General features: G+C 54.0%; 3 protein-coding genes across 6 annotated transcripts in view; 1 reads left to right on the top strand and 2 right to left on the bottom strand.

The window, feature by feature from the left end:
- RAB6A (RAB6A, member RAS oncogene family) overlaps nucleotides 1-381 on the bottom strand; it is a 40,415-nt gene extending 40,034 nt beyond the window's left edge. The window contains exon 1 of one of the 2 annotated variants that reach the window (XM_068180396.1): nucleotides 85-381. In XM_068180396.1, the coding sequence (XP_068036497.1) occupies nucleotides 85-154 (70 nt within the window). In that variant the 5' untranslated portion in view covers nucleotides 155-381. The remainder of the gene's footprint in view (nucleotides 1-84) is intronic. The other variant, XM_068180395.1, reaches the window with a different exon arrangement.
- Nucleotides 382-747: 366 nt separating this feature from the next.
- On the top strand, nucleotides 748-8,203 carry MRPL48 (mitochondrial ribosomal protein L48). Of its 3 annotated transcripts, XM_068180428.1 has the most exons (9): nucleotides 3,474-3,727; nucleotides 4,238-4,290; nucleotides 4,524-4,561; nucleotides 4,869-4,954; nucleotides 5,575-5,747; nucleotides 6,915-7,017; nucleotides 7,503-7,592; nucleotides 7,684-7,759; nucleotides 8,004-8,203. In XM_068180428.1, exons 1-8 carry the CDS (start codon nucleotides 3,707-3,709, stop codon nucleotides 7,756-7,758), a joined length of 639 nt encoding a protein of 212 aa, XP_068036529.1. In that variant the 5' UTR covers nucleotides 3,474-3,706; the 3' UTR covers nucleotide 7,759; nucleotides 8,004-8,203. The 3 variants fall into 3 exon arrangements, with proteins under 3 accessions (XP_068036530.1, XP_068036529.1, XP_068036531.1); XM_068180429.1 differs by lacking the exons at nucleotides 3,474-3,727; nucleotides 4,238-4,290; nucleotides 4,524-4,561; nucleotides 8,004-8,203 and adding exons at nucleotides 748-777; nucleotides 1,315-1,405 and having other exon boundaries at nucleotides 7,684-7,901; XM_068180430.1 differs by lacking the exons at nucleotides 4,238-4,290; nucleotides 4,524-4,561; nucleotides 8,004-8,203 and having other exon boundaries at nucleotides 3,477-3,727; nucleotides 7,684-7,901.
- Nucleotides 8,172-9,755, bottom strand: COA4 (cytochrome c oxidase assembly factor 4 homolog). Its single transcript, XM_068180432.1, has 2 exons — nucleotides 9,681-9,755; nucleotides 8,172-9,191 (listed from the first exon to the last, which is right to left on the bottom strand). Exon 2 carries the CDS (start codon nucleotides 9,183-9,185, stop codon nucleotides 8,937-8,939), a length of 249 nt encoding a protein of 82 aa, XP_068036533.1. The 5' UTR covers nucleotides 9,186-9,191; nucleotides 9,681-9,755; the 3' UTR covers nucleotides 8,172-8,936.
- Nucleotides 9,756-9,773: the final 18 nt, after the last annotated feature.

The following is a 9,773-nucleotide window of genomic DNA, read 5'->3' as shown; positions in this document are numbered from 1 at the left end:
ATCGGGGAGGATGAGGAGGGGGGCCCTTCGTGCCCCCACGAGTGTCGGGGTGGGGGTCCCGGCCCGCGGCGGGCGGTGACTCACCGCTCTGCTCGCCCAGGAACACCAGCTTGAATTTCCGCAGCGGGTTCCCGAAGTCCCCGCCCGACGACATGATGGAGGAGCCGCCGCCGCCGCCCCGCGCTCGCTCCGCTCCCCGCGGCGGCACCCGCGACCGCGACCGCTTCTCTCCGCCTCCGCCTGCTTCTTCTCCTCGTCCTCCTCCTCCCCGGCGAAGGCTGCGAGCCCCGGTGAGGTGCCGGTGTCGCTGTGGGTGCCGGTGTCGGTGCCGCCGCTTCGCCCCCCCCGCGCTCCCGGAGCCGGCGCTCCGCCCGCCCCGCGCAGGCGCTGTGCGCGCTTCCCTCCGCTACGGGCCGGGAATGGTGTGGGTTGGGAGGGACGAGGAGAATCATCCCGTTCCACCCCTGCCGTGGGCAGGAACGCCTTCCAGCAGCACAGGCTGCTCCAAGCCCCAGTGTCCCGCCTGGCCTTGGACACTGCCAGGGATCCAGGGGCAGCCACAGCTTCTCTGGGCACCCTGTGCCAGGGCCTGCCCGCCCTCACATCCTCAGCATCAGGGTAAGGGCTGCGAGGTGTACCCGGCCCTCACGGGCGTGCGGGGGAGCCAGCAAAGGCCTTAAAAGCAAAGACTTCATCCTAACCTGGCACAGATACTCCTTTCAGAAGAGCATCTCTGGGGAGCAGATCCCTCACAGCAGGGTGATGTTTCCCAGGAAGGTCAGTGATCCCCACTGTCATCCTTTGACAGCGGCTCAGGGCCCTCCACCTTTTGCTGAAGGGGCCAGCTTTTCCTTTCAGTATTTTTTGCCCATTTTTCCCCACTCTGCCCTCAAAGTTCAGTGTTTTAGGAGGTCCTGGCCCCTCCTGTTTAAACCTTGGCTGGGAGATTGTTCCAGAGCATCTCTGCTCTGATAGTCAAGGAAATGGCATCTGCTACATGCTTAGTTTTGAAAGCCTTTCTATTTTTGATCATTTCAGTGTGATGAACTGCTTCACCAAGGGCTGGGTTTTTTTCACCCAGGCGTTGAAGTACCAGGGAACTAAAAAAGGAAAATCTGTTTTTTAATCAGGTGATTAAATTTAAACAAGTTTTAATAGATATGAGCAGAATCTCCATCCAGCTCCGCACCTGGCATCTGGATGTGCTTCCACACTGGTTGTGTGGCTGCTCTCCTGCAGGGAGAAAGGGAATCCAGCCTGGCCTGATGTGATCTCAAATATTAAATACAGATATTGTCCTTGTTTTTGTGTCAGGGTTCATTCCAGGATCTTTCCCATGAGTCCCAGGGAAAACAACAACTGAAGGCAGAGAAGGAGACACGCGAAACAGAGGTTTTCTTCTTAGGTCTGTTTAAACACTTCTTGATTGTTTTCATCATTGGATGAGTCTGAAAAGAAGTGGAAGCAAGGCATGGGAAGCCTTAAAAAGGAGGAAAAGCTTCTTTGAGTTTTTAAGTGTGGTGCAGAAAAAGGAAGTAATTTAGTCCCCTCAGCTTCTTCGTGTAAATGTCACAAAAAGGTTTGGAAGTTGTGCTCCTGAAACAGGGATGTGAAATGATGCAAAAGGCAAAGAAAGGCACATTCCAGTTGGAAATAAGGACCGTGTCCTAACAGAGAGGGTGCTCAGCCACCAGAACAAGCTGCCTAAAGCAGCACTGTCTTTGTATGCAGGGGAAATCGAGAGGAGCCTTTGTGAGAAAGATGCTTTCACGGGGGGAGGAGTGATTTGCTTCCATAAAGCCATAAGTCTCTGGAAACCTATCGACTGTGATGTGCAGGAGAGTGAATTCCATGATTTAACAATCCCTTTTGGCCTTAAAATGTATTATCCATCTATGATAGATGTCAGAGACATTCCTCAGTGGAGAGGTGGACTCGTTTCTCATGGAGACACAGAGGACAACAACAATCCCTGCAATCTGTTACTGCCCTGCCCCAAACTCAGTCTGGGGCAACGCTCCCTCCTCAGCCACGTTTTTGCGGTGGAGGAAAGGTGAGTCCCTAGGAGGGGCAGAGGGAATGAAGGGGTGCAGTCCCACTCCATGGCCACACAGCATTGGAGGGCAGGGAATTAGGAGTCATCCTCTACCTGCTCTTAATTGTGGTGCTCATCTCAGCTTCCCCTACAAACACAGGAGCAGCCAGTCCCCTGCAGTCACAGCAGCCCCTCCTCAATTTCCTCTGGGCCTTCAAAGATCATGGGAGGAGAAGCCCAGGTTTCCTGGAGTGGGAGTGCCAGACTTAACCCAGCTCAGACTCTCACAGTGATCCTTACACAAGTGTCATTCCCAGGCTGGCCCTGCCTGGGGCTCGCCAGGTGGGATCAAAGGGCAGGAAAACATCCACGTGGGCAGTTCTGTCATGTCCCGGGAGTGCCAGGAAAACACAGCTTGGAGCTGGGAACACGTGTCCTTGCACTGTGGAGGAAAGAGCAAAGGTGCTGTGAATCTCCTCTGCTCTCTCCACGTGCTGGGGCAGGTGGAGACACAAAACTTGTCCTTTCACATTCCTTCTGTCCCCTCCATGCACCAGCGCAGAGGGGATGGACAGCGAGGGTGTCCAACGTGTGTCCGGAGCTCCAGGCACTCAGAAATGTGGGCCAGGGCTGGGTCACAGAGCAGGACATGAACTTGCCACGTGGATGAGCTGCAGGGAGAAAGTCCATCAGGAGCTCTGACAGCTCCAGCAAGAGCAATTGGAGCAGCTGTGAGTGAGCAGATTGGGAAATCCTGACTCAAAATCCAGCTCCCAGGCAGGGAACAGCTCCAAGAAGGGGGATCAGGGATGTGGGCTCCAGAGTGAGCACCTGCTATGGAAGAAGGGGGAAACTGGAGCCAGACTGCAGAGAAGGGAGCCAGGAGTAGGGAAGGGAGCCTGTGGGAAATTAAGATTTGTGTGGAAGAGGCAGTGGGACACGGGGTGAGTTTTCCTGAGCCACTTCGAGACTGTCAGGCCCGGCGGGCAGAGGACCACAGACCCATCTCTTCCAGGCAGGCCCCCTGCCCACCTGCTCTCCCACTGGGAAATCAGAGAGGCGGTCCCCGCCAGCCCAGCCTTCCTACGCTTAGGATTTCGCGATTGTAAATATTTTATTTTTTTTTTAAGCGATACTAAAGGCCTAAGTAAATGGCCGCCGGGACGCCACACTCAAGGTGGCCGCTGCAGCACGCTGGGGCGGGGCCGGCACCGCCATCAGCGCTGCAATGTGGCCATGCCACCCTCAACATGGCCGCCGCGCCGTGATGGACGTGGCTGGGGACCAATCAGGGTGCGAGGACGGGTGGGAGGCGGGCCGTAACGGGCGGGACGCGCGGTGATAGGCGCAGGGCAGGGTGCGCCGTGCAGCCGCTGCCGCGTGGCGGCTCTGCCCGCCGCGTGTGGGCGGGCAGGAACGAGGGGTCCGCCATTACTGCCCGCGCCCTCCCCGCTGCCTCCTTCAGGACGCCAGGGCCCCGCCAGTACCGCGGGTTGTCCAAAAGTTGTTGCCTACGGGAGTTCTCGGTGGGCGGAGCTGTCCGAAAATTAGAATTCCCGGGAGGCATCTGTGGTCGGAACGCGGGGAGGGAGCCGCGGGACGGGGGGAACTGAATGGGGGCGTACCGAGGCACTGAGGGGGAGCGCTTTGAGCGACGGACCGCGGCCCCAGATGATGGCGGCGGTGCCGAAGGTACCGGGATGGCCACGGGGAAGGGGAGTGAGAACGGGGAGGGACGCGGGGACAGAGGGAAGGGGAGGAACAGAAACGACCCTGGTTTGGTTTCGGAAGGAGGTGTGGGGGTGATCCTGAGGGGTCCAGACCTTGAGATCGTGCCCTGGATCTGTCTTGGTGCCCCTGGACCAGGGGCTGAGACACCCACACACGCCTGCTGCCCATCCTCGCACACCCAACTCGATTACAAGCCTCGTCTCCGTGGTCCCTGCCGGGTCCCTGTCCCTCTACACTGGGACATCGATGTTTATCCCCCACCCTGGTTTGGCGACGGCGAAGCTCTTTGCCGGATGGATGAGTGTTTCCCTCCATCCCCAGCACCCCTGGGGGAAGAGCCTTTCCCTGATACCCATCCTAAACGTCCCCTGGCACAGCTCCAGCCCTTCCCTCGGGTCCTAGCCTAGAGGTGTAGTAAACTGGAGAAATTCCCAGCGGATCTGCCACCCTGCCATGTTTTAACCCTTGCAGGTGCTGTGCTCAGAGAAGGGAGCGTTGCTCAGGCAGGTGTTGACCCTCAGCAGGTGAGAAAACATAAGTGACCAAAAAATTGCCTTTTTTTTTTTTTTTGCCAAATCTTCTCATAGTGGAGGTAAGACTTTGAGCTGGGAGCTGAAAGGGCTGTGGGATGGGGAAAAGGCCATTCCTTTGCAAAGGGACATCGGACAGATATTTTTCCATAAGTGAGGAAAATCAGAGTTATTAATTATTATATTGTTTCCTACAGACTTTTTAATCATTATTTTGTTTCCTACAGAGCAGCAACAGTCAGAGAAAACCGTCTGTGTGCTGCAGGTAAAGTCTGTTGTCAATCTAGCTTTGAGGCAAGAAATTCACTTCCCTCAAATAAATATTAAACATTGGAACATGCTTGTTTTGTTTTGGGCTTTTTTTTTAGCCAGCTTTGTATTGGTAAATAACCAGAGCAGGTGCTCTGCCACTTCCATATAGTTTTTTCCCACTATTTTCTTATTTTTGCCCTGTTCTTGGCTAAGCAGGTGGCACCACCCGTGGTGTTACGTGACCGTAATTTGGGGCTCTCAGAGCACCTCTAGATGTTTGTTTGCAGCTGGAAACACATTTGCTCTGCTTTCATTTTCAGGTGATGCACTCCTGGGTTGCCACAGATCCTACAAGTCCCGACCTACCCATGGAATAGGGAAGTTTAAATACCTGCTCCCAAAGGAGGTAGGCAGAAGGACTTCCCTCTGTGCTTGCTTTCCCAAGGTAATCCTGAAGCATGTGGATGCCCATCTCAGAAGGCCAGGCTGGATGGGGTTTGGAGAAACCTGGAATAGTGGAAGGTGTGCCTGCACATGGCAGGGGGTTGGAATGGAATGAGATTTAAGGTTCCTTCCAATCCTAACTATTCCATGATTCCATGAAGTACCCACTCAGCTCAGCACACTGCAGAAATTCTTCCTCTTGTCCAGTACGTTCCTATGGGAGTGAGTGAGTGAGTAGCTTTGGAACCTCCTGACACTGAATTTAACACCTGAACCATTCCAAAATTTTGTGAGCAGCTCTTACTTACATGTGACCTTTTCACACTCCCTGGGATTTGGAAAGACATCCAGTTGTGTGGAGGGGGGAAACAAGAAGTCAGCTGCCGTTTAGGCAGGAACTGAAATAAACAGCAGGTTTATTTCTACTGGTTTTACTCCTTTCTTTCTTCCTCTGGAAGAAATGAATCACAGCCTGAGTGTGTTTTCTGTGTGAGGCCATCCAAGAGCTGAACCTTTATTCCCAGCATTGTTCAAAGTAGATACCCTCTATTTTACTTGGTTGCGTTTTCTTTTGGAAAACAGGTTCCAAAGAGGAGAAAGGAAAAAGTGCAGATGAAAGAGATCAATGCTGGCACTGAGTACCAGTATGGAGATATCAACATCCAGATGACTTCCTATGATCTGTGCCTGGTGGAGCATTTTGCTCAGTACGTCCACAGACTCTGCAACCGTCTCTCCATCCGGGTCAATGAGAGGTATGAGGAAATCTGTCCCTCTGGATTATGACCCCCTGCACATCAGGCCACACTCCAGTCTCCCTGAGGGATTCCCATTTGGATGTCAATCCGAACCTCTCACCTGCCCTGTGTTCTCCTTTTGTGTATCTGTACAGTTCTGGATGCTTTATTTAGAAGCATTGAATTTTTCAGGCACTGACTTGAGCAGATTCCAAGGAAAAAGTGGCTGTTACATCTCCTTCCTCTGAGGAAAAGGCTTTAAGCCTGTGGGTGCAGAGCCTGGGAATTGCTGACATTTGCTGCTGGTTTTCCTTCGTGGTTTGTGATCCAGGCTCTGCACACCACCCTGCTTATCCAAAGTGGAATGAGCTTGGGAAAGCCCTGAAGGTGCTGGGTGAACTTCCTGCTACTTCAGTTTAGGAGGAGAGGATGCTTCAGGAGCACCCTGGTTCTCTGAAACAGGTGTATTCCAACAGCCACTCCTCTGGCTGTAATGCCTGAGGAATGTCAGGCAGCACCTCGGTGCCTGAAGGGCTCCCAGGGAGCTGCAGGCACTGGGAAAAGCACTGGGCTGCCAGCAGGGAATAAAACCAGCAGGGACTGTCTAAAATGTGTGCTTTTCACCTGTACCCTCTGAGGCTGGACATGGCTTGGTGTGTAGAGAAAGAAAGGATTTGCCCTTCAGACTGGGAATTGAGGGGAAAAGGTGGGCAGTAGGATGGAGCTTGGATGTGGGAATGGGGATGAGGAATGAGGAAGTGAGATCTCTGGGTATTGAGCAGAGTCTGATCCACTCCCAGTCACATTCCCATTAAATCTGAGGTGCAAACGATGTAGTTTGAGTGGTGCATTGCAGCAGCAGATTTTAGCTAAGTCCCAAAAGATAAAATAAGTCAGAACTGTTGCTTTTCTTGAACTGTGAAGAAGTTAAAAGTTCTCAGGCTGGTGTTTGTAGCTAATCCAGGTTTTTGCTGGCAGCAGTGCTGCAGAGCTTCCTCCTTATCTCCTTCCAGCAAAACAGCTGGCCTCTGCCAGGACCTGGTTTGCAAGATGCATCCTTTGCATAATTAATTTCCCATGAAAAGTTAATCTCCTTCCCCCTCCTCTGCTGTGGAGGGTGATTCATCCCTGTAAAGTAGTGCAGATATCCTGCCTGTCCTAAGCACTGCCCTCTGGCTCCTGCAGCTACGCTATGCCCACCAAAACCAGCGAGGTGCTGTTCCTGGAAGAGAAGGGATCCAAAATGCAGCTGGATGCAGTCCTTACCACCCACCAGAGGGTTGTCCAGGTAGGAGGTGGGATCCCATCACAGGCTCCCCTCAAACATCTAACAGATGAAAGGCAACATTTGGGCATAAATGGAAGCAAAAAGTCTGGTTACGTTTTCTGCTGAGTGTTGCTCCTAAACTAGAAGCCCGGGAGGATTTCCTGGCTCTGTGTTTCAGGCAGAAGAAGTATTATCTGTTTTCTGCAGAATAATTGATATGAGGGGTAGAAAAGTCATGTTTGGGGATGGGTCAGTGGAGAAACTCACAGGGATGGATGGGATATTGGGAAGGAATTCTTCCCTGTGAGTGTGGGGAGGCCCTGGCACAGAGTGCCCAGAGAAGCTGTGGCTGCCCCTGAATTCCTGGGGGTGTTCACGGCCAGGCTGGAGCAACCTGGAATAGTGGAAGGGGTCCCTGCCCATGGCACTGGATGATCTTTAAGGTCCCTTCCAACCCAGAGTATCCTGGGATCGTTCTCCCGCAGCTCTGTCATTTCTGCTTTCAGATCTGCGGTCTGAGCTCGACGTTCGCTCCCATACTGCTGGAAATCATTCAGAGTAGCCAGCCTGAGGGGGTGCATCTGTTGATGAAACAGGTATGGTTACACTTCCCAATGCTTTCCCTTTAGGAAGCAGGAAAAGGGTTTGTGTGATCCTGATTTGTGGTGGTTTTCCCTCCCTCCACAGCACACGGAAGCCGATTTCAAGAGCCGACTGAAGTCTCGACCAGAGCTGGAAGAGCTGCTGGCAGAAATGTCCTGAGGTGAGGAACAGTGTGCCATCCATGGGCTGTTCCAGCCTCCAGAAGCTGCTTCCATGAGCTCTGTACTGATAACTTGGTGAATTGGAAGGAATTCCCACTGTTACCAACCAGCTTGTCTCAATAAAAATAAATTATGCATTTATTTCTGACTGGTTTGTACTGGGAGCAAAGGTGCCACAGTGGAATGTGGGTTTGCTTTCCTTCAGTTTTTTCTTTTAATTCCTGCCTATTTTGCTCTTGATAGGTGGGAATTTCTGCAGAAATCTCTGTGTATGAATAATGCTGTGCTGCAGCAATCCCAGGAATTGTTATAACCAAATTTGATGGATGCCAAGAGAAACTGTTCCAGAAACTGGTTTGTTTGGAGGCTTTTTCTCCCCCTTTCTAAGGACCAGCTTGTGAAAAAGAGGGAAAATAACTCATTAATTTACACTCTCCCCCTAACTGGGGCTGTCCAGGTGTTGCTTGTGCTTCCATGCCCAGCCTCTTGGTATTCCCAGCACCCACATCCCTGGGAAATAGCCTGGAACCTTCCTTCTGACAAAAGCCATGCAAAAAGCAATTTTATTTTCTTTCTCCTGGCTTATTTGCCAGCAAGTGGTGGTCAGATCAGATCCCTTTTTCTCCCATTCCTGATTTTTCTGTGGCTTCCCAGGAGATAAATCGCCTGCCCAGAAATCCCATCCTGTGGGACATGAGCTTATCACTGCTGGGAAAAGCCTTAGGATGGCACAGAGGACATGGAGTAAAAATCCATGGCCAGGGCTGTTCTGGAGCCAAGACTAAGCCTGAGTGCTGTGAATGCTCCTGGATTGGGACATTTTGGGCTGGAAATCCACAACCACTGAATCATTTTGGTTGGAAAAGACCTCTGGAATAACTAAGTCCAAGCCGTGCCCAGTCCCTACCTTATCACCAGCCTAGAGGACTGAGTGCCATGTGTCATTCTTGGACACCTCCAGGGATGGGGACTCCAAACCTCCTTGGGCAGTCCCTTCCAATGTTTAAAACTCCTTGCCAGGAAGAAATTCCTCCTGATATCCAACTTGAACTCCAAACCAGCCACCCTCTCCAACTTGCAGAGACCGAGCCGAGGGGCGACAAACTCCAGATTTAATTTCCCAACAATTCCAGCTGGGTTTCCCAGCAGTTGGATGAAAATAAAGCCCGAAAGGTGTCAGTCCGGGGGCTGGGCTGGGCTCGGCCCTCGCTGCCGCTGCTGCCGCCGGGCCATGCAGGCGCCGAAGGCGCGGAGCTGTTCCTGGCAGTGCCGCCAGTCCTGCCGCTCCGCCATGCACTCCTGCAGCTGCCGGTGCTGCTCCAGGCAGCCGGTCCGCGCGATCCTGGCGTCCAGCGGATCTTCGCCCTCCTGCGCCTCGCCCTGCTCCGCCGCCGCGCGGCTCCAGGCGTGCCCGGGCTTCGCCATGGCGCGCTGGGGACGGGGCAGGTGGCGGGGCCCGGTGGCGGGGTCCTTCGGGGACACGCGGAGCCCTCTGCACCCCCAGGCACCTCACCCCAGCCATGGGTGCCCAGCGCCCTCCTCAACCTCCCAAGGCTCCCCGTTCCCCAGGGATGTCCAGCACCCCCCCTCAATCCCCGCGGATCCCCTGCCAAGGCTCCCCGTTCCCCAGGGATGTCCAGCACCCCCCTCAATCCCTGCAGATCCCCTCCCAAGGCTCCCCGTTCCCCAGGGATGTCCAGCACCCCCCTCAATCCCTGCAGATCCCCTCCCAAGGCTCCCCGTTCCCCAGGGATGTCCAGCACCCCCCTCAATCCCTGCAGATCCCCTCCCAAGGCTCCCCGTTCCCCAGGGATGTCCAGCACCCCCCTCAATCCCTGCAGATCCCCTCCCAAGGCTCCCCGTTCCCCAGGGATGTCCAGCACCCTCCGTGATCCCCACCCATGGGTGCAGCCCCCGTACCAGCGCAGTGCGGTCCCTTTAAGGCGGTAGCTCGGCACGGCACTTCCGGGACGCGGCACGGCCGCGGCGGCGCTCGTTGATTGGCGGGTTTCT

Source organism: Anomalospiza imberbis, chromosome 2, assembly GCF_031753505.1.
Source record: "Anomalospiza imberbis isolate Cuckoo-Finch-1a 21T00152 chromosome 2, ASM3175350v1, whole genome shotgun sequence".
NCBI classification, from domain to species: Eukaryota; Metazoa; Chordata; class Aves; order Passeriformes; family Viduidae; genus Anomalospiza; species Anomalospiza imberbis.
The sequence above is the reverse complement of the archived record's forward strand: the minus strand, read 5'-3'. Positions and strand labels throughout refer to the sequence as shown.

Excerpts from the sequence above, each read along its gene's own strand:
- MRPL48 (XM_068180428.1), top strand. The coding sequence starts at position 3,707 with ATGATGGCGGCGGTGCCGAAG. Across the intron at positions 5,748-6,914 it reads TCCATCCGGGTCAATGAGAG|CTACGCTATGCCCACCAAAA; the intron begins GTATGAGGAAAT and ends TGGCTCCTGCAG. Across the intron at positions 7,593-7,683 it reads TGCATCTGTTGATGAAACAG|CACACGGAAGCCGATTTCAA; the intron begins GTATGGTTACAC and ends CTCCCTCCACAG.
- COA4 (XM_068180432.1), bottom strand. The coding sequence starts at position 9,185 with ATGGCGAAGCCCGGGCACGCCTGGAGCCGCGCGGCGGCGGAGCAGGGC.